This window comes from Cetorhinus maximus, chromosome 5 (genome assembly GCF_964194155.1).
Source record: "Cetorhinus maximus chromosome 5, sCetMax3.hap1.1, whole genome shotgun sequence".
NCBI classification, from domain to species: Eukaryota; Metazoa; Chordata; class Chondrichthyes; order Lamniformes; family Cetorhinidae; genus Cetorhinus; species Cetorhinus maximus.
Window position 1 is genome coordinate 72,148,431 of NC_135883.1, and position 24,085 is coordinate 72,172,515.

The 24,085-nt window shown below is 46.1% G+C and overlaps 1 protein-coding gene across 3 annotated transcripts in view; it reads right to left on the bottom strand.

Moving 5' to 3' along the window:
* Positions 1–2,521: 2,521 nt before the first annotated feature.
* Positions 2,522–24,085, bottom strand: part of LOC144680721 (macoilin-like) — a 207,830-nt gene continuing 186,266 nt past the window's right edge. For all 3 annotated transcript variants that reach the window (XM_078541996.1, XM_078541997.1, XM_078541998.1), the window contains 5 exons: positions 21,594–21,752; positions 21,281–21,463; positions 13,607–13,727; positions 11,140–11,314; positions 2,522–2,737 (listed from right to left, as the gene is read on the bottom strand). In XM_078541996.1, the coding sequence (XP_078398122.1) occupies positions 2,538–2,737; positions 11,140–11,314; positions 13,607–13,727; positions 21,281–21,463; positions 21,594–21,752 (838 nt within the window). In that variant the 3' untranslated portion in view covers positions 2,522–2,537. The remainder of the gene's footprint in view (positions 2,738–11,139; positions 11,315–13,606; positions 13,728–21,280; positions 21,464–21,593; positions 21,753–24,085) is intronic.

Here is a 24,085-nt window from a genome sequence, read left to right on the forward strand (position 1 = left end):
TGTGTGGGACAATATTGCCTAAATATTGCAATGGGCCATGTTTCCTACTATTTGTTTCACAAGCATCAAAAAGTTAATTAATCTTGCATCAATCCAAAGTCACCCTTATTAAATAAATACAGGGGCTAAGTATGGAACTTGCCTAACTCTGCAGACATATTTTATAGCTCAAGTTACTATCCCGAGTGTTAAAAGTTAATACTGAAATGATAGGCCATTTGGAAAATAAGATCAGGACAAATATTGAGACACCCAAACTCACTGCAGCCAAACTGAATAGGTTCAAAATAAGCCTGTTCTTTTACCCAAACACAACTAAGAGGACAAACTAAAATCAATTTTTGCATCTTATTCATATAACTTAAAGCTGCTGCTCATTTTGTGCCAGACTGGGAAAAACAAAGCAAAATTATACAGCCTAATGGTAGATCCTCAGGATAATTCTTAAAGGAAATAAATATTTTTAGAATTGTTCCATAATACACCAATCGTATAAAAGCAGACCTGCTATTCTATTCCAATTGCCTCTTGTTATCTCTATAAACTGTTAGTCATTTTATGTTGACTTTAGCATTAAGTGAAATCATGTCATTCCACCCAGTGCCATCATAAATGGAGAGTACTGTTCAAAGCCCATTGTTCTTATTATGTCAACACTGGAGTCGAAGATCACATCACATCAAAATTCATACAAGTGGTTATATGAAAACTGCTTACTCCCAGACTGCATTTACACAATGACAAGGACCAGTTGAAAGCCATCAGTAACATTGCAGATATTCTCCTTTACAATATTTATGCTTGGGGAATAAATCATTAGAACAGGTTTCTCTTTAAGCTTGACAACACCATGTATATAGCTATCTGTTTTCTGGTAAAAGTATGCTATGCAACAAACAGAGAAACTACAGCAATGTACAAACTTTAACTGATGTCACTATCACCCAGAAGATTGTTTTGGTGAGATAATAAACTCCCCCCAGCATTGCAAATAGGTTTTAAGTCACATTAAAAAATTGTTCTGGTGAAGAATCATCACAACCTGAAATGTTAACTCTGTTTCTCTGCACAGATGCTGTCTGACTGCTCAGTATTTTCAGCATTTTCTGTTTTTGTTTCAGGTTTCTAGCATCTGCAGTATTTTGATTTTGTTTTACATTACATTAACCTTGATTGTTCAGATCACAGGGCAGATGCAGTTCAAAATGTAGAATTGGCATCTCTTTTATCAAGTGGTATCATCATCAACTTGTAACAAAATTAACTGTTCATCATCGTTTCTTGCTCCCATGCTGGCACCCGACCTCAGTCCCTACAAAGAATCTATAACATAAGCTATAAATGGCAAACATGGTATGAAATGTATGGTTTTGGACGAGCCTAAGGTAAAGTTAGACGCATAACTGGTGGTGTAGAGCAAGTTGACTATCAAAGGATGTCCATGTTTTCATCGAATGCAGTCTTAATGTTAACTGCAATGTATGAAAGATTGATTACACAAACATGTTGAATACAGGATCAACAAACATGGTAAAGTACACCTGGAACAAAGGGTACATAAAAGAAAAGCAAAAGATTGTAAATGGTCTTTTGGCAACAGTATACTACTTATTGTCCCTGGTAACAATTCAGGAGAGAGGATAAATTACTCTAACAATGGAATTTTAAACAAGCTAGTTTGTTACTCCTGGACAATATGAGTGATTAGCATCTAAAGGTTTTGCTTGCAAGTTATGACTCAGATTTCTTTATATGAATGTGTTACCCGTTTTTAACTTGCTTGTGATTCAAAGACAGAAGGTAATGCTTTTGGTGAATCTTAGAATAAGGTCTACAACAGTGCAAATAATGGACCTGCTCTTTTAGAAAGATGTTCTCAGCATAGTTTAGCTTTAACACTCCCACGATGTTATTGTGAAACTTTCACATCTGTACCTTTTATGCATTGCTTGTCAAAGCCATTTGAATTTCTGTTCCAATGTTAATTTTGACCATTATTTCAAGCACTAAAAGAAATTCATATCATGCTGGAATTGCTCATGCATTGTACTGGTACAAGTTAAACAGTAAGCTGTGTTACTGAGGACATCAGGTTGAATTCGCAATGTGAAATAAAAACAGAAAATGCTGGAGTTTTCTTCTTCAGAAGAAGACTGATATGGACTCGAAACGTTAACTCTGTTTCTCTCTCCGCAGATGCTGCCAGACCTGCTGAGATTTTCCAGCATTTTCTGTTTTTATTTCAGATTTCCTGCCTCTGTAATATTTTGCTTTTATGAATTTGCAGTGTTGGGTAGATTGAAGCATGCAATGATGGCCAAATGCTTCCAACTATCCAGGTATTCTAAAGAATCTAATTAATTGTACAATTCAAAGCACCTTAATGCTATATAATCATACCTGAAAACCCCAAAATAGTATAAAAAGTAAAAATCCATACTTCTGAATACAAAAAAACAAGATCACCTTCACCAGCATTAGCCATGGGTTAAAGGAAATGTGTAATAATTGAAGGGAAGTTAAGGAGGATAGTGCATTTATTTTTTCAGTGGCTGGTACATTAAAGTATTAGGATCAAGTACAGAATTCCCAGTCTCCACAAATTTGGAGGAATAGTGTGAAGTTGCAGGACTAAGCGTGCTTGTAACGCTGTAAGTGATCGCAGGCATAACTGCCATAACTTCTGCAACCTTCTGTTTGAGTTCTTCAATTTCCTGATCTTGTTGGATTATATGCCCTGAAAAAAATAAGAAAAGTCATGTTAGTCCATGACAGATTATATATCCTCTCATGCACTGAACTCTTAGGCCTGGATTTTCGCCAAAATGGACAAATTCGCCAAAATCACCGTTGTGGCGAAAATAGCGGACGAGCCCAGAAATCGCAAGCCCCACCCCCGAACACGGCACTTCCCATTTTCATAGGGGGTTTGAATGGGGATGGGGTGCATTTCATGCATGCACAGTGGCCATTTAAATCATCAGTTGCCTCCAGCACAAGTTGGAATTTGGAGTGTGGAACCCAAAGTGTGCAGCGTCAGCCTGTTAAGAGCAGGTCTGAACTTTATGCATTTCTTTGGATAGCCAGGGGGTACCCCTTTGGAGAGATGCAGGTACCCTTGTGGGATTAGCTTTGAACTTGTCTCGACTGCCCCAGAATTGGCAAAAACTCAATACCAACAGTCTTTCCTTAACTCAAGGCTGTAGGAGGGTGAACTCGCAGGGCAAATTGTTTCCCCTACTGACTCATGCAGCCAGGTGTCAAGAAGATTGTTATGCTTGAGAAGGAAGATAAAAGATGGGCATGGCACCCACGCACACAGATGCCATAGAAACCAGTCAGCGTGAGGAGCCAGAGGCCAGAGGGAGGGCAGAAGGTCATGAGGAAGAGGCTGCAGCATGCACACCAGGAAGCAAGAGATGGAGAGGCAGGATAAGCAGATACTACCCTGTGGGAAGGATGTATAGACCTAGGACATCCTACCTCAATATAATGAAGAACCAGTTCCAAAGGTGACTGAGGTTAAGCCATAATGGTGACAGACATATGTCACATGGTCCAGGAACAACTTAAGCCTCTATCCATCAACCCCCATGCCTGGCCAGTGGCTGTAAAGGTAACTGTCACTCTCAATTTTTTTGCCTCAGACTCTCTCCATGGCTCATCGGGAGGCCTGTCTGGTATAACACAGCCAGCAGCACGCAGCTGCATTAAGGCTGTAACTAATGCCCTGCTTGATCATGTGGGGAGCACATTAATTTCCTTATAGATTTGGCGCCTCAGACACAGAGAGGCATGGTCTTTGTCCAGTTAGCTGGGTGTTATTGATTGCACCCATGTTGCCATAAAGGCCCTAGCTCAACATGCAGACATGTTCATCAACCAAAAGTCCTTTCACGCACTCAATGTCCAGGTGGTTTGTGACCACAACAAGGTCTTTCTTCACTAAGATAAAAGCAAAATACTGCTGGAAATTTGAAACAAAAACAAAAATAGCTGGAAAAACTCAGCAGGTCTGACAGCATCTGCGGAGAGGAACACAGTTAACGTTTCAAGTCCATATGACTCTTCATCAGAACTAAGGAAAAATAGAAATGAGGTGAAATATAAGCTGGTTGAGGGGGGGTGGGACAGGTAGAGCTGGATAAAGGGCCAGTGATAGGTGGAGGCAAAGAAGAGATTGCCAAAGAAGTCATTGACAAAAAGACAAAAGGGTTTGACGGTGGTGATTTTAGCTCAGGAATGTGCTAATGGTGACATTAAGGGTAGAAAGCAGGATGAGCAAGTGACAGATAGCCCTAATGGGGGTGGGGTGGGGGTAAGGGATCGAAATAGGCTAAAAGGTGGAAATAAAATAATGGATGTCATTGGGAACACATTCCTTAGCTAATATCACCACCGTCCGCACCCCTTTGTCCTTTTGTGTATGACATCTTTGGCAATCTCTTCTTTGCCTCCACCTATCACTGGACCTCTATCCAGCTCTACCTGTCCCACCCCCCTCTACCTATTTCACCTCATTTCTATTTTTCCTTAATTCTGATGAAGAGTCATACAGACTTGAAACGTTAACTGTGTTCCTCTCTGCAGATGCTGTCAGACCTGTTGAGTTTTTCCAGCTATTTTTGTTTTTGTTTCAAGGTCTTTCTTCATGTGTTTGTGAGGTTCTCTGGCAGCTGCAATGACTCCTTCAGGCTAAGGCGTTCCCAACTCCTTCAGTTATTTCAGCCACTTACACAGATCCATGTTGGCTTCTAGGGGACACGAGCTACCTCTTAAGAACCTGGCTAATGACCCCTTTGTGAGCCCTCAAACTGAGACAGAGCACAACTACAACAGCAGCCATGTTGTCACAAGGAGTATAATCGAGCTGATTATTTACATTTTTAAAATGCGCTTCAGATGCCTTGATTGTTTAGGTGGAACTCTGCAATATGCCCCAGCAGGGGTATCAAGAATAGTAGTGGTGTGCTGCATGCCGCACAACGTTGCGCAGTGGAGGGGTAGAGTTCCAGCCTCTGAGGAGGAGGAAGGTGAGCAGGAGGAAGAAGGCCCTGTCCATCCTGACAATTCCAAAACGGTTGAGGATGAGGAAGCCACCAATGGCAGAGCAGCTTGGAGGCATGTCCATGTAGCCAGGCTGACTGTGCAGGAGGGGATCATCGCCAGGCGAGTTGTTGCACAAAATAGATTCTTAAAAGGCCCTCCAATCTCACAACTGCCATCAGCCAATCCCTGGTGAGAAACGCACCTAAAGGACCTTGTATATTGACGCCACAATTACTCAGGGGACCGCCCATCCCCTACAATGGAAGAATCAACATCAATGAGTTTGATTCACACCTGGTCCCCTTACATGAATGCCAGTGTTTGTAAATGAGTTGCCAAAGCCACAATCTTGTCCATAATCAAACCATGCCCACAATGCTCGAGTGACACAACTTAAGGCTTTAAAACCTAAACATGCTGATAAGATGTTCCAACATACATGCAGACAAGGCAGATCGCACATGATGAGCCACAAATCTGCACCATTAGCTCCTCAAAGAACTTGCATACCATCCATTCAGGCCAATGGTCCAGTTTCTGAAGTGGGCGCCAGTAGCAGCAGTCCTAGCTTTCATATACCTCTGCTTCATGCACAAAGCACACCCTGGAAGGCAAAGGCAGCCAAAGTCGAGGGGACAGCAGGCGAGCAATATTAGCTGAAGCATACATGGCCTCTCGAGTTGCAAAGCCTACATCTAGGTCAATGTATAACACTGCAGTGCAGATGAATGCGTTGCACTCAGCACTCATGCTTGAGGGGCACCTACTGCCCAGCATCTGTTCGTGGATTCTGATCATTGAGCCTCCCTTGAAGTCAAGCTTGAATGGACAACGAAAGACACAAGGAGCATCTCAGTGCTTTGACCCTTTGATTCCTGGAATCCTATGGGATATAGCAGAGAAGGAGAAAGCCATCCATAGGATTGCAAATCAGCTGACAACCTTGCTCCTGATGATGTCACGCAGAGATAGACAACAGCATGCTGCCTCATTATTACTGGTAAGAACCACCTTCATAATGTTACTATTCTTTTTGAGTTCTCTAATGTACAAACATACAGCGAGTCATGTATAAATGTAAGTAAATATATTAAAGAAGTGCTCAAATATGGTATATACAATGTGAAAAGTGTAACCATGGTGAACCCGTTAGCGTTCTAGGCAAGCTTTACACACACACACTCACACACACACTCCTATGAAGTGCCCCCTCCCCCTCCCCCCATGTTGTCTCGGAGGAGGTGGAGGCAGGCTGCTCACTTCTCAGTCTCTACAGTAATGAGGCACATGGTGGCCAGCTTCTTTGTTCAGGCATCCATTGGGGACCTCCTTCAAACTACAGCCTCTGCATCCCTGCATGGGTGGCGTGGTCACTGGCACACCTGCAGAAGGTGGCTGGTGGAAGGACTGGGGAGGTAGAAGAAGATGAGGGCGTTGAGGAGCTCCTGGTGCCTTCAGCTTCCTCTGTGACCTGCAAAGTCCTGGGTCCGTGTTCAGATGGGGTTGATGGGGCTGGCTGCTGGTGCACAGGAGTTGTCCATTCCAGCAAACGCTGTGCCAGCCGTATGACCATCCTGTTAAGGGTATGCAGCTCCTCATGTATTCAGTGGATGTCAGCGCTCATCCTCTGAGTGGACGGATCCAGGCTATTGAGGGAGGCCTGCATCCTTTCCTGGCCGAAACATTGCCCTTGCATCCATTCTAAATTATTTTTTATTCGTTCAGGGGATGTGGGCATCACTAGCTGGGCCAGAATTTACTGCCCATCCCTAATTGCCCATGTTCCAAGGGCATTTAAGAGCCAACCACATTGCTGTGGGTCTGAAGTCACACATAGGCCAGACCAGGTAAGGACAGCAGATTCCCTTCCCTAAAGGACATTGGTGAACCGGATGGGTTTTTGTGACAATTAGCAATGGATTTGTGGTCATCATCAATCTTTTAATTCCCGGTTTTTATTGAAAATCTGCTGTGGTGGGATTCAAACTCAGCTCCCCAGAGCATTACCCTGGGTCTCTGGAATACTAATCCAGTGACAATATCCCTACACCACCTGCTGCTGCATGTGTCTCTCCATGAGATTGGCCAATCTCTCATGGTTGGAGCTCATGGGGTTGAGCTCCCAGGACAATGTGGAGCTCATGACAGTGATGGCCTCCTCCACTTGTAATCCTAGAGATCCCACTGCCTCAGGGAACTCTGCCAGATGCCCACATATCTGCTGCTGATTGGACAAATGCTGTGCCCCAAAAGGTGACTCCTGAGGCTTCACATTCCTGCCCACTGGAGCATCATCGTGACTTTCCTCCCCCCTCTGAGGGGGACTGTGTGCAGGCGTCTCTGACTCTGGCACGTCCTCCTGCACTCTGGTGCAGTGCCCTTTACCCTTTGCCACTGACTCAACACACGCACATCCCTCCGATGTGTTGGTATCTGTGTTGGTGGAGTGTGGGCTAGTAAGATGTGACACTGCGTGCTCGGACATCTTTTCCTCCTGCTGATGCCCGAGGGATGAGGTGGCCTAGGATGGCGGGTTTGGCAGGGGGAGCAGGGGGTGGAATGGTATAAGTGAGCAGCGCTGGGGCCTGTGAAACACAAAATGAGATATTTAGATGCAGCCGTTCTCATTGTGAAACCATGCTCTGATGTATTGATGGCCTTTAGCCATGCTCATGTATGATGCCACCCCATTCTTGCAGTGCCTCTCATGCCAACATCCCATTGTGCTCAGTGAAGTGACAGCATGACCTCCACCATTAGCACCATATTGCAAAGTGCATTTCCACACCTTTATCACCTGCTACAGGTGATTGATCATCACCGACAGACAGCTGTTCAGGCACCCTGACAATCTCCATCGCCATCTACTCAGCAGTGTGAATTGTTCTCAGCCCAGCTGACCACCCCCCAGTCAGGGCCATCAGCATGGCGTTCTTCACCGTTTTTGACTGCAATGATGACATGAATTTATGTTAGCCTAATATACAGTGCATGAAGGAATATTGCCCTTCTCTGTCTCTATGCATCACAGTGCTCATTCACACCTATTCTGTGTGCACCTACATGAGCTGTGTACATATACAAGCCCCAATGCTGAAATGGAGGTATGTGTCATGTCTCACACCTTAGCTGCAGCATGGAGATATGACACTTCCCATGGAGCTCTGTGTGGATGAGCAAAGTTGCTCACCTTGCTAGAACGCAGCAGGTCATTGAACTTTTTCTGGCACTGAATCCAGGAACACTCGTGCTCTCCTGTGTGCCCACCATAGCCCCAATTTGAATCCAGGTTTCTTGGCTGTGGTTGGTGGGTTTCTATGGCCAGCAGAGTAGGGGATTGCTCTGATCCCCTGGACCTCTTCCACAAACACTTTAAGGTTCTGATCAGAAAAATGGGCGGCAGCTGAGCCCGTGCCTTCCTCCAGGGCACCGCTGTGTGACATTGTATGAATAAAAATGTACGGCGAAAATGGTCATGAGCCATTTGGATTACAATGCTCTCATTCACCTTTGTGTGTTTACAGGCACTAACATTTCTCACCATATCATTAATAAATACTGTTAACGGTCTGGTGGAGAGAATGGCTCTGCACAAGTGCTTGGTGCCATGGACATTGTGGGTATCAATCCAAGGTAGCATGCTATGTTCCATGATCACTGACAGCCCTATTGGTTTAGTCCCTGATAGTCACACTGATATTGCATGACAGTGTGTCGATGTGAGGGGCCTGGTCAAGGGTCAACATGCTGATAGATGGGTGGCAAGAGGGCAAGTGGATGGGATCATGAACATAGCACTGTTCATCATTCATCCGCTGAGTCTCGGCAGCTAACTACACCATTGCAGAATATCTGTACCAGGTCGTGCTAGCAAGATGCCACCTCCATGGCTCTGTCCTGAGAATCCACTCCATGCTTTCAGTGCTTAGGCAGCAACAATGACAATTCTCCCACAGGGAAAGCCCATGATGGGCCATCCGTTCCAGAGCCTGCTCACAGTTGGATAATATTTACACAATCCCCCGACAAGGCAATGACATCTCCTCTGAGGCACAAGTATCCATGGGCAGAATTTTTAGGATGGCGGGCGGGTGGGATCGGCGGGTCCGGGATCAGCCGGGGAATGGGCCACCGACCACGATCAGCCCCACCCATTAATTGGCCAGCCAGCGTGAAATGTGCGCTGAAAAGCTCAGCGCTGTCGGGGGTGGGGTGGTGGGTGCTAACGTAAGCGTGGGTGAGGGCGAGGGCGAGTGCAGAATGAAAGCTCCCTGAAGGCAGTGAGCTGCCTCAGCGAGCTGAAGACTTCAAAAGTCTTAAAAAAAATTTTAAGATCAGAACAAAAATGTCCAAGCATCACAAGCAGTCACCTGAACATATAATTATAAAATTTTTGTCCATAGATTTTAATTTTTTTAATTTAATAACGGAAACCTCATCCGGCCCTTGAATGAAATTTCATGAAAAATGCAAAGGCTGCCTAGCCCATTCGCCCGTCCACCAACCGTGAGGTTGGATGGACCATGAAAAATTGGGGACAATTACAACTTTAATGGGTTTAATTGCCCTCTTAATTGTCGGCGGGCGCGCTTCCAACTCTTGCGCGCGCCTGCTGACTGAAATATCACACAAGTACAATCGGGATGCTCTCCAGACATCACCACACAAAATAGCGCTTGAGCAGGTCGGGCGTGCGCCCATACGCTGACCTGAAAATTCTGCCCCATAAACTTCCAACCTCTCAAATGGGTCTTTTTGAAGGCCCTCTTTTCATCTGTGCCTGAGTCACCCAGCCCGTACCCGATCCGCCTCCAATCCCATAATACTTCCGGGCTCACCCACCCCGATTTCTATTGTAGCCCACTCCGCTGGAGCTCTGGGCCAAAAGTAAGGCATGTGGGCAGACATTTTTAAAAGTTGGGTTTGCAGAGCCTGTGAAAGAAAGGATGAGAAGACGAGATGAAGCAAATTGTTTACATTTCTTTACATTGTTTGAAAATTACTGGGCAAATAGGATTAATATATAGTAAGTACATTGCTTATATTTCAGCAATGAAGCTATTGTTTCACTTTCGCAGTGTGTGAAAGCAAGTTAAAAAAATTGGCTGTCCCAGAGCTTTAAAAGGATGACTGGCGATGAATCTCTACACCATGGGCAGAATTTTCGTGTTGGTGAGCGGGGGCGGGGCCCGCTTGCCGACGTGTAAAATGACGCGCGGTGACGTCGGGTGGGTGTCCCAACGTCACCGCGCGTCACTTAGGTTTCCAGTTCGGCGGGCGCACAGCCAAACTGTCAAAGGCCTATTAAGGTCTGTTAAAAACTAATTAAAATAGTTAAATGAGCTGCCTCTCCAACCTCAAGGTTGGCTGGCAGGCGAAGAGCTCAGGCGGCCTTTGCATTTTTTATGGAACCTCATCCGCATTCGGGATGAGGTTTCATGAAGGGTTTAAAAATTAAGTTTTTCATTAATGTTCCTTGACATGTCCCAGCTCACGTGACACTGTCACATGAGGGGACATGTCTTAAAATATTTTCTTTCCTTTATTTAGCTTTTAAAAACTTCAACTAATCTCCCTGAGGTACCTCCGTGCCTCGGGGATTTCTGTGCTCTTTCGTGCACAGGCGCGATAGAGCGCAGGCCCCGACTCAGGGAATCCACTCCACCTGCACAGGGAGCGCACAGCGCTTCCAAGTGTGCGCCACGCTGGGTGGGCCTTAATTGGCCCGCCCACGTAAAATGGCGGCACGGACCTGATCGCGGGCGCCGATCGGGTTCACGTCCGCTCCCGCCCGTCCCCGCACAAGCCCCCAATGGGGGGAAAATTCTCTCCCATGTGTTGCACAACCTTTACGCCAATGGAAAAAAATTTTTGCCAGTTGGTGGTCCGAAAAGGTATTGAAGAGGAATATGCAAGAAGCAAACGATGGAAATTACTTGTCTGATTTCCTTGCCACAAAGATGTACTCACCTTGATTGTGCACTGGAAATAACATTGAAAACGGCACAGAAATTCATGCTCACTGTCAAACCAGCTCTCCAGGCAATAACAATGTACTATGATTCTACATTTATAAATACCATTGCTAACCTTGTGCAATCTCTAGTTGTCGTCTGGCATCTCCAAGAGCAGAGAAAAGGTCCAGTTTAATCCTAGTCTCTGCACTAAGATTGATTTCTAAGTGTTGTGTTTTATCCTGCATGGCTGAAAGTGCTGCCATCAACATTTCAGTGTCCTGTTCATTTTCTTTATATTTACAAAGCTCCTGCAGAAAATTGAAACAAAGGGACAAAATCAAATCTTCAAATCTACCATGATATAAAAGCAAAATACTGCAGATGCTGGAAATCTGAAATAAAAACAGAAAATGCTGTCAGGCCTGCTGACCCGAATCTCCTGGCCGGCGTGCAAGGGTGGGCCCCACTTGCCGACACGTAAAGTGACGTGCGATGATGTTGGGTGTGTGTCCCGACGTCACGGCGCGTCATTCCAATCTTCAGCTCGGCAGATGTGCACCAGAGTCGGCTGCGCGCCCACCGAACTGTCAAAGGTCTGTTAAAGCCATTTAAATAGTAATTGAAATCATCAAAAGGGCTACCCGTCTAACCTTAAGCTTGGACGGGCAGGTGAAGAGCCTATGCGGCCTTCGCATTTATCATGAAACCTCATCCACGGGCGGGATGAGGTTTTATGAAGTGTTTATAAGTGTAGTAAAATTGTTTATTAAAATTCATTGACATGTCCCAGCTCATGTGACACTGTCACATGAGGGGACATGTCTGAACATTTTTTTTTCCGTTATTTCAATTTTTTACAATTAAACTAATCTCCCTGAGGCAGCTCCGTGCCTCAGGGAGATTGCTGCGCTCTTTCATGTGCGTGTGTGAAAGAGCACAGGCCCCAACTCTCCCTCCACCCCCCACCCGCTCAGGGAGCGCTCAGCGCTTCCGGGTGCACATCACGCTGGGTGGGCCTTAATTGGCCTGCCCACGTAAAATGGCGGCGCCCAGCCGATCACGGGTGGCGATTGGCTGCGTGCCTGCCCGTGCTCGCTCCTGTCCAGCCCACCCGGCCGGGAGAAAATTCTCCCGCTGAGTTTTTCCAGAATTTTCTGTTTTTACTTCAAATCTACCAGTTGGAAAGCATTCACTGTTACTCCACTTGGCATTTAAATCTGTTCTGGTCAAAGGATCATCTTGATGTAGAAATAAAAAGAACATTGAAATGATAGTTAAGAATTCTACAAGTGTGATCTCTCATGTATTTAGCCTTTCACATGCATTCATCATTTAGGAGCTCACACAATAGAACAGGGAAGATTGATTTCAGCATAGCAAATTCTCTATTCTTCTTCTAAAGGTGCTGACTCTTGTTGAGCTACATGTGCTAACCAATTCTCGTATCTCAAGCAACTGACAGCATTCCTGATATTTCAGATTGGATAATAAGTGCTGCTAAGCTATTTGGCAATAGGAGATGTTACAACTGAGCATGATTCTGTCATTATCCAAGATGCACAGAAGTTCATTTCAGCAGGTATCATTAGCTACTAATTAAAAATCATTATCATGCCCAATTATTCCCCCTCCTAAGCACAGACGCACACTGACCCTACATGAATGTTAATATTGTCCTAATTTTTCATTTTTATAAAACTTATCAATTACATTAAAAATAGTTATGACAGTTTTATTATTTAATGTCAGAAGTTAAGCAAGCAATGCAAATATAGCTTAGTGGCCATGCTACTAATTACAGGGAGGACTCTGGACTTTTCAATGCCAATTTGAAGGATTAATTACCTGCCAAAAGATCTGAGTTCAGTTAAATGTAAAATTCAACAAAAGAACTATTAAAACGACATGCTAGGGAGATTAGCTTCATTTGAAAAGTCTTAATCAGTAAACTATCTGGAATGATACAGATAAGTCTGTGAGAAGCTGTTGTAAATATCTAGATGCTGCAGCAGCAACTTGTTTTAAACCATGGGAAAGGAAGTGTGGACAAGTGCCAACAGTGTGCGTCTGCCAGCAAGAAGAATACGAAGCCAAACTCTCTAAAGGGTATTTAAATAGGTTATTTATCTATCTATCTTTATATCCATATGATATAAATGGTAAACTGCATTTCCATGGGATACTCCTTATCCCTCTGCTACAATTTTCGCAGGAGATTGGCAGAATCACAGAGAAATTCAGGGTCTGTATGACTATTATTCGCTTTCAGTCCTTCACACTTCAGATGTCCCACTCTGACCCTGGACCCGGCTCACCCATCCAATCTCACACCTCCCTTTTTACTCTACTTCTCCTTATGGAACTCACCCTGCCACTGCTGGCACTGAACCAGCCAAAGAACCACAGCGCCACCCAGTACCCAATCAATGCTATTACACCCGGCCAAGGAACATTCAACCAAAAGACAGGCATTAAACCTCAGAACCATCCAACACTCAATTTATGGCTGAAACTTCTCACAATGTCAATATTGGTGATGAACACTGTAGCCTTCGTTCCAATTAAAAAATGTACACTAAAGCCTAATGTGAAATATTTACCTGTACCTCCCGCTCTACTTTTCTTAAATGTTCGTCCTTCATTTTGAGTTCGGTTTGCAGCTGTCTATACTCCACATCCAACTCTTTTATTCTGTTCTTCAGGGTCTCTGTACACTCTCCCCTGGAAGGAGAAAACCATAAGAGTGAAAATATACCAGAATATAAAAACACAGAAGTTGAGTCATCCTGATGCCATGGGTTCAAACCCCGATATCCTCTGGTTAACTATAACAAGTACTAAAGTGCCTCCCAAACTAATTTTCAACGTGAGCCCATTTTAACACTAGGAAATTAACATGAACCCAGATGCTAATGTAAAGAAAATTGCAAATAAAGCTGCATAGTGACAATGCCCACATTTTGAAAAAAAATTCATTCAGGAGATGTGGGCTTTGCTGGCTGGGCCAGCATTTATTGTCCATCCCTAGTTGCCCTTGAGAAGGTGGTGGTGAGCTGCCTTCTTGAACTGCTGCAGCCCATGTGGTGTAGGTACACCCACAGTGCAGTTAGGGAGGGAGTTCCAGGATTTCGACCCAGCGACAGTGATATATTCCCAAGTTAGGTGGTGAGTGACTTAGAGGGGAACTTCCACGTGGCGGTGTTCCCATGCATCTGCTGGCCTTGCCCTTCTAGAATGGTAGCAGTCATGGGTTTGGAACATACAGACATATGAATGAGGTGCAGGAGTAGGCCATTCAGCCCCTCAAGTCTGCTGCACCATTCAATAAGATCATGGCTGATCTAAGAGTAACCTGAAATCTGCATCCCACCTAGGGCCGATAACCTATCACCCCCTTGCTTACCAAGAATCTATCCACCTCTGCCTTAAAAATATTCAAAGACTCTGCGTCCACTGCCTTTTCAGGAAGAGAGTTCCAAAGACTCACAACCCTCTGAGTGAAAAAAAATTGTCTCCTCTCTGTTTTAAATGGGTTATCCCGTTTTTTAAATAGTGACCCCCAGTTCTAGATTCTTCCACAAGAGGAGACATCCTCTCCCCATCCACCCTGCCAAGACCTCTAAGAATCTTATATGTTTCAATCTAGTCACCCCTTACTCTTCTAAACTCCAATGGATACAAGCCTAGTGTGTCTAGCCTTTCCTGATAAGACAACCCCCCCATTCCAGGCATTAGTCTGGTAAACCCTCTCTGAACTGCTTCCAACACATTTAATTCCCTCCTTAAATAAGGTGACCAATACTGTACACAGTACTCCAAATGTGATCTCACTAGTGTTCTGTATAACTGAAGCATAACCTACTGCTTTTGTATTCAACTCCCCACACAATAAATGATTACATTCTACTAGCTTTCCTAATTACTTGCTGTACATGCATATTAACCTTTTGTGATGCTGTGTAAGGTACTGTCTAAGGAGCCTTGGTGAGTTCCTGCAATGCATCTTGTAGATGGTACACTGCTGGCAGTGTGTCGGAGGTGGAGGGAGTGAATGTTTGTGGATGGGGTGCCAATCAAGCAGGCTGCTTTGTCCTGGATGGTGTCAAGCTTCTTGAGTGTTGTTGGAGCTGCACTCATCTAGGCAAGTGGAGAATATTCCATCACACTCCTGACTTGTGCCTTGCAGATGGTGGACAGGCTTTGGGGAGTCAGGAGGTGAGTTACTTGCCACAAGATCCCTAGCCTCTGACCTGTTCTTGTAACCATAGTATTTACATGGCTAGTCCAGTTCTGTTTCTGGTCAATGGTAACCCCCAGGATGTTGATAGTAGGGGATTCCGCAATGGTAATGCCATTGGGCCGATGGTTAGATTCTCTCTTCTTGCAGATGGTCACTGCCTGTTCCTTGTGTGGCACGAATGTTACTTGCCACTTGTCAGCCCAAGCCTGGATATTGTACAGATCTTGCTGTATTTGGACATGGACTGCTGATAGATCAACAGATATAAATACGAATATATTACTATGAAAATCTGTGTTTGAATGTACTATTAAGAATTTCACCTTTTCATAATGTATTTTAAATTAAAATTTGCTATTCTCATAAATTTCACTACCACACACTCTACTGGAGTAAACTGATGCTGGGAGGAAAACGAGGAAATTGATGCTTTCCACTTTCAGACTGGATCATTAGGAAGGTTACTCCCCCATGAACCTCCAGCCCCTCCCACACACCCTCCGTCTCCATGCACATGGTTACCAATGTAAGAACTGACACCTCCTCGAGCTCCAGTTAATTTTTTTAGATCAATTGGTTTGTTAATGAGCCTTCTTATCTCTTAGTGCACACTATGTTCTAATATGGGCCAAAGAACAGGAACTCCCAGCGTATTGGGTCCCCTGCACTAGACTTTTTAAATTGGTCTTGAGAAGAAGAAAAATACCTGGGGCACCAGTACAGGGATCAGGTCCAGCAGAAAGATTCAGTGGGAGGAGAGTGAAGTGGGAGAGGAGAAAATGAATGGCCAGAATTTTCTGCTCCCGATAGCGGCGGGTGGCATGGAGGGTGTGAGCGGACAATATGGCGAGAAGGCCAAAAATCGGTTTTATACCATTGTGAAACCAGTTTTCAATCGTCCACTCTACCCATCAATGGTGGGCCGCGTTTCCCGTGGTCCAACATCAGGAGCTTAATTTTAATGCATTCACATCTCATCATTGTGCCTGCACACCGGAATCATCCCCCCACGTCAAATTTACCTCCCACGTTACCGTGACTTCAGAACAGCGTGATTTACGACTGCTTTTAAAAGGCGTGCACCTGGCGAGCTGAACTTTGAGGAGAACTCAGAGGTGAGTGACACAAACTTGTGCAGCGCTCGTGAGGATCACGCGTAGGGCATCAAGGAAGAGGCGCCGTACACTCAGTGAGAGGGTACAGGCAAGTCGCTTTTTCCCAGCTGGCTTCCAGTGCAGTGCTGGGGCAAGGGCTCCAGTGTGGGCGGGTGCCGGGTGGGGGGGCAGCAAGGCAGCATAGACAGAAGGAAGTACACAAGCACATTTCAGGGGAGGGAGGGGAGGGTGAGGGAAGCAACCATGCACTTGGAAAGGTTTGTTAAAAGTGAGAATCCTTCCACAGCTGAGACTGTTCAGCTGCAGCTCCATTGACATGTTTGGAGTTGGGCCTCTGAAGCTTTTCTGCCCAGTCAAGCAACGTAAAAGCATGAAAGCACCACAAAATACTCCAAAACTTTTCACCCCTCGGGCGCACACTGCAAATTATTGTGAGTTTTGGGGGACAGCAGAACAATTGGACAACTGGGAAAGTTGTAGAATCCCCTTGCTAAAGCTGACCATGGAGCAGTCACTGGCAGAGGTGCTCACAGCCCCTTGCAATGTCTTTATTAAGGTTTGGACCAGTCTCCCCCATGGTTCAAGCTAACAGTGCAGCCTTGCAGTGTGGGTTAGGAGAATGCCTGTGCCTGAGCTGAGAGCACAGGGTGCAGTCCAGTGGCTGAAGCTGCTGCCAATCGGTCAAGAGAAGTGGGGCGGAGGTGGGTGGGGTTTCAGTCAGCCATGAAGCACACTACACACTGGCAACCCAAGTGGCAGCCAGCTCTTTCTAGAATGCATGCAGGGGCCTTCAGACTTAACCAAGAGAGGTTCTCAGGACACATAGGCTAACCCACACGTCTCTCTCTCTCTTTGATCCTGGAGAACAACACCAGGATCATGGAGCCTGGTGATTTAGCGGTGTGCCTCATGGCTTACAGGGAGCAGAGAAGAAGAAGAGAGCAGCGAAGGCGCCTGGCTCGCCAACAGGAGGAGCACCACCCTCAAGATGAAGGTGTGGCAGGGCCTCCTGCGCAAACAGCTGAAGATCGACAGAGAGCCGTCACTCATAGGCACCTCGCTAAACCCAGGGTTTATAGATGGTGCTTCTCATTTCTGCAGATGACCAAGAACCAGTGTCGCTGAAGACTGCACATGCTTAGGGAACTGATCGGTCAAATATGCCATCTGCTGCAGGATTTGGCGCCATGGGAACACGGAGGGCATTCACTGCCAGCGGCCGTGAAAGTGACCACAGCGCTCAATTTATACGCCAGTGGCTCTTTCCAGGGCTCCACAGGTACCTCTGCGGGATCTCGCAAGCCTCCACCCACAAATGCACCCAAGAGGCCATCTTCGGAAATGCACAGAACTTTGTGCTTTTCGCCCGGGATCAGGAAAGCCAGACAGCATGAGCGGTGGGATTTACACAGATCTCAGGTTTTCCACAGGTGCAGGGGGCCATCAACTGCACTCATGTGGTGCTCAGATCTCCCTGGCAACAAGCAGTTAACTGTGTCAACAGCAAGGGCTTCCACTTGCTGAATGTTAAGCTGGTGTGCGACCACCAAAAATGCATCCTGCAGGTCTGCGCACGATTCCCAGGGAGTGTCCACAACTCCTACATTCTTAGCAGGTTTCAGATCCCTGACATCTTCCAGGGTCCACAGAGGCTAGAGGGTTGGTTCCTCAGGACAAGTGCCACCCACAGAGTACGTGGCTGATGACACCTGTGTGGCGGCCTCAGACTGCAGCAGAGTGATGGTATAACGAGGCTCATGCTACAACCAGGACTTTGGTGGATCAAATGATAGGCATTTTGAAAATGAGGTTCCAGTGCCTTGACAGGTCTGGTGGAGCACTGCCATACAGTCCACAGAGGGTGTTGTGCATCAGCGTAGCTTGCTGCACACTACACAACCTGGCGCTGCAATGGTGGGAGGACCTGGCTGAGGAGGAGGAGATGGAAGAGCTGCACGTCTCCTCCGATGAGGAGGACTTCAAAGGGCATGAGCATAATGAGGTCCTCGAAGGCGAGGATGCCGGTGATGAGGCCATCGCACTGGCCAGACAGGGCCGGTGTACTTGTGAGGCCCTAATAGCCGCAAGATTCATGGAGGATGATGACAAGATGTAATGAGAATGTTTAACTCCTGTGTGGCTGATGGCAGTGCACATAACTTTAATTCCTCTTGCTCCCTCACTAATAAGGAATAAAGGAAAAGAACAACAACTTGTGTATATATATATATATATATATATATATATACCACCTCAAAAGGCGCTTCACAGGACGGTTACCAAACAAAAAAACCACACCAAGCCAAATGAGACATTAGGACAGATGACCAACAGTTTGGTCACGAGGTAAGTTTTAAGGAGTGTCAAAAAGGAGGGAAGAGTTAGAGACTCGGGGTGGAATTTTCCCAGCCCGTTGGCATCGGACATCATGGCGGGCATGAGCAGACAATATGGCGGGAAGGCCAAAAATCGGTTTCACATTGTCATGTAACCAGTTTGCGATCATCCGCTCTGCCCATCAATGGCAGGCTGCCTTTCCCACCACTGGATGTCGGGAACTTCATTTTCATGCATTTGCACATTGTTATAAGCCCTGCTCACCGGAATCATTCCCCTACACTGGATCATCTGGGCACGATGGTATGATTGCACACCGGTGTGTTTCACAACTGCATAAGTGACGTGCACCTGGTGAGCTGCATTTTGCTCGGGGCTTTGAGGTTTGTTTGCCAACCTTGCTTCGGTCCGCACTCGCAGTCATCACTTCACAGGCAGCACCACATCACTTTCAGGGGGGCTCACAGGCAAGTATCTAACTACCAAACCAGCCGTAAGGCGGGGGTGGCTTTTCAATGGCTGCAGGGCTGGGGCTTGTTTGGAGAAGGGGGAGAAGTGACCTCAGGCAAGGGAAGAGACTGCAGGGCGAGTGCTGTGCTGAGGAAGGGGGTATCCCAGGGTGTGTGTGGGGACACAAATTGATCTGTGCAAGTGGCCTCAAGATGGTGAGGGCTGAGGAGTTGATCTCCAGAGGAGATGAGACCAAATGGTGATGTGAGGGTGTGTGTGAGAGAGTGAGTGGTGATGACCCTTGAGCTGGCAGTGAGTGAGATGCCAGTGAATGTGTATGTGAGAGTTTAGAGTGATGAGACGGCTGCCTTGCCCTGGCGGCATGGATGAGATCATTCATCCTCCTTCTGCACTGGATGACCAACCTCTTCTGTGTGGCATTGGCACTGACCACCACTGCCACTGGCTCCCAAGCCGGAGCGGTGAGATCACTGGAGCTCCTGAGGCCAGAGCAGGGGTGGGGGACATTACGCTGGGCCTCCAAAAGGCATTTCATTGATGAGTCACTGAAATCTTCCTGGCTTTCAGGGCCGTGTCTTCACTGGAGCAGTCCTGGGCTGCAAGCATTGAGGACTGTGTGCTCATCTGCAGTTTAGATATGACACCCAGAGTGAGGAAACAGTGGGGTAACAGAGTGGCGGGCGATTCAGAGGCCGCTTGCCAGCAAGACAGCGTGTTTCCTGTGGCTACATAATTCATGAGGTGGGAAGCGGATGATATGGTGTGAAATCGCTACCGCAATTAGTGCGAATCTGGGATATTCCGCCCTCAGAGTGGTTTAGGGATGCTCAGAAGATGATTTTAACCTTGGCTGCCAATCCCGCCTTCTACCTTCTCTCAGCAGGTGGTCTCCGAACACTGCAATTTTCCATCACTTCATCCCCCAAATTCCCAGCTGGAGTGGGTTTCAAGTTGGATGGTGGGATTTGAATGAGGCTCACAACTTAAAATAACCTTTATTTCTGAAGCTCAGGTGAGATTCTAACTCACTCTGCTATTCATTCACCGAAACCAGCCCACAGTTAAAATCAACCTTCAGTTTAAAATGTTAAATGTCTCTCTTTGCTTGTGGTTAATTTATTACAGGATGGCAATCCATACTTACAAACATATGAATTAGGAGCAGGAGTAGGCCACTCGGCCCCTTGAGCCTACTCTGCCAATCAGTAAGATCATGGCTGATATGATTGTAACCTCCACTCCACATTCCTTCTGACCCCTGATAACCTTTCACTCCCTTGTTTATCAAGAATCTACCTAGCTCTGCCTTAAAAATATTCATTTCTGCTTCCACTGCCTTTTGAGGAAGAGAGTTCCAAAGACTCACAACCCTCTGAGAGAAAACATTTCTCCTCATCTCTGTCTTAAATGAGTGACCCCTTATTTTTAAACTGTGGCCCCTAGTTCTAGATTCTCCCACAAGAGGAAACATCCTCTCCACGTCCACACTGTCAAGACCCCTCAGGATCTTAAAGGTTTCAATTAAGTTGCCTCTTACTCGTCTAAACTCCAGCAGATACAAGCCTAATCTGTCCAGTCTTTCCTCATAAAACAACCTGCCCATTTCTGGTATCTATCTAGTAAAACTTCTCCGAACTGTTTCTAATGCATTTACATATTTCTTTAAATAGGGAGACCAGTACTGATATGATCTCACCAATAACCTCCCTAATTTTGTAATCAATTCCCCTCACAATAAACAATAACATTCTATTAGTTTTCCTAATTACCTGCTGTACTTGCATACTAGCCTTTTATGATTCATGCACTAGGACACTCCGATCCGTCTGAATCTCAGAGTTCTGCAACCTCTCACTATTTCGATAGCATGCTTTTTTTATTCCTCCTGTCAAAATGGACAATTTCACATTGTCCCAGGCCAACTGGTGTTTCGCTTGACTCAAGTACATGTGCATAATTTAGACTATAAACTTCTATCAGATTCAACTAAACATGAGTCCAAACTGCATCTTCTTATTGATCTGGAAGTAATAGGCGATGTAAAAAAGCTGCTGCCGACCATGACTTCCATAGCCATCTCATAGTGAATCTGTACATTACACGCGTCATACCTGATGGATGCATTGAGTGAGATGGCCCGTGCAATAACTGTGGTTTCATCTGTTTTCCTCCTCTTTGTGTCCATTAGCTGTTTCTCCAGCAGTGCTCGGCCCTCCAGTTCTGTTCTAAGCTTTTTCTCTAAGTAGGCGATGTTCTGTTTGTCTTTCTGTTTTGCTTGCAAAGCACAATGCATTCTTCAAGTAAAGTGAAACACAACCGTTATACCAATATTAGAGCATGTTTACAGTTTTCTATTTCATCTGAGAAAGGCTGCTGACTAAATAATGCTGACCTTTTAGTGCTGTGCGCTGACAGCATTCCTACCTGGTCTGTAAAAGCTCATTTTCTTGTCGAAGCTGAACAAGTTCGGACCGTATTTTTTGTTTGCTGTTGGTCAGTACATTAACCTGACTGCGGAGCTCCTGTTCAGATTGCCTAGAGGTTTGTAGGTCTGCCTTCAGTTTCTTTATGTCATTCTCCAATCTAAGGGAAAAAAATATGGTTAATTTTGTGAATAGATTAACTTGTGTGGCTACATTCCTACAATGAGCCATACAAGTGCCTCAAGAGCCCTGCAACCCTGCACCACACCTAATATGGAAAATGCCAACAAATGGAAAATGAAATACGTCTTCTCTTCTGCATCATGAACCAACACACACTCGCAAATACATTTTTTCATGGGATAGTGTTCTGTTTCTTTTTTGCTACAAAATTAGCATATATGATAGTCTTGTAAGCCTTGAATCAAGAGATTTTTGGAAAGGAGAAGGGGCCAGTGATAGGTTTTCTTACACATGTAGGTCCAAAGTGAGAAAAATAACGTAGGTACAAATAAATGAGTGCTGGTTCTGCTATTAAAGAAGTTCTGCATCAGCAAATACGAGCGATAATAACTTGCATTTCTTGTAGCTGAATAGCAATGTGAGCAGACAATATGGCGAGAAGGCCAAAAATTGGTTTCATGACCTCGTGAAACCCGTTTGCAATCGTTCGTTCTGCCTGTCAATGGCGGGCCGCGTTTCCTGCCGTCAGACGTTGGAACCTCATTGTGATACATTTGCAAGTCAATCCCATGATATTGCCACCAAATGCTCCAGAAATTTTCACCCCCTGGGCACAGACTGCAAACTAATGAGCATTTTAGTGGACTGCAGAACAGGTGGACAACTGGACACATTGTGCAATCTCCTTGCTAAAGCTGGTCATGGAGCAGTCACTGGTGGAGGTGCTCACAGCCCCTTGCAATGTCATCATCCCGGTTTGGTCCAGTCTCCCCCATGGTTCAAGCTAACAGTGCAGCCTTCCAGTGCGGGTTAGGAGAATGCCTGAGCTGAGAGCACAGCTTGCAGTCCAGTGGGCAAAGCTGCCGCCAATCGGTCAGGTGGAGAGGGGCTGAGGTGGGTGAGTTTCGGGCAGCCATGCAGCGCATTAAACTCCAGCCATCCAAGTGGTGGCCAGCACACTCCCAGGTATGTTAAGGGGCCTTCAGACTTAACCAAGAGAGGTTCTTAGAGCACCTAAGCTCACCCATTTGTCTCTCTCTTTCATCCTGCAGGAGGAGTACATCAGGAGATTGGAGCCTGGTGAACTGGTTATATGCCTCATGGCATACAGAGAGCTGAGACGAAGGAGAAGAGAGCAACGGAGGTGCCTGGCTGCACAGAGGGAGCAGCACCCTCAGGAAGAAGGGGCGGCTGAGGCACCCAGATATGCCACTGAAGTGCCACAGCGAGCCACCCTAACCCTAACCCTAACCCTAGGTCAGTGCCTAGCCAGACACAGGGTCTATAGACGTCACCTTTCATTCCTGCAGATGACCAAGAACCAGTGTCACCGAAGACTGCGCTTGTCCAGGGAACTGGTCGGTCACACCTGCCACCTGCTGCAAGATTTGGCGCCACGGGGACATGGAGGGCATCCACTGCCAGTGGCCATGAAAGTGACCGCGGTGCTTAATTTCTATGCCAGTGTCTTCTTTCATGGCTCCACAGGTGACCTCTGTGGGATATCACAAGCCTCCACCCACAAATGCATCTATGAGGTCACGGATGCCATCTTCGCGAGGGCACACAACTTTGTGCATTTCACTCAGGACCAGGAAAGCCACAATGCAAGATTGGATTTCCCCAGATCACAGGGGCAGGGTGCCATCAACTGCACTCACGTGACGGTCAGATCTCTATCGCAACACGCAGTCAACTATATCAAGTGCAAGGGATTCCATTCGCTGAATGTACAGCTGGTGTGTGACCACCACAAATGCATCCTGCAGGTCTGCACACAGTTTCCAGGGAGTCTGCACAAGTCCTACATTCTCAGTCGGTCACAGATCCCTGACGTCTTCCAGGGTCCACAGGGGTTGCAGGGATGGCTCCCCTGGGACAAGGGCTACTGCAGTGGCCATGGCTGATGACACTGCGGTGCAGTGACCTCAGACTGCAACAGAGCAAAGGTATAACAAGGCTCGCAACTCACAACTTGGTGGAGCAAACCATCAAGATGCTGAAAATGAGGTCCCGGTGCCGGAATGACTTGACAGAGGAGATAGGTTTCAACAAGAAACAGCTAAACTTTATTACAGAGAGTTTTTCAGGTGCTACACGCTCAATCAGGACTCTCATCAGGAAGCCCCACCCCCCGGATTGCCCGGGCTTAAGGCTCACTCGTCTTACCCTTAACAGAGCGTCCCTGATAGACAGCAGGAGGGGCTATACTCTCAGTTACCACATTTCCTCCTTTAGATTTTTACAATTTCTATTAACAGGGAAACATTTGAATATCCAACAACATAAACATGTACACAATTTCAGGTG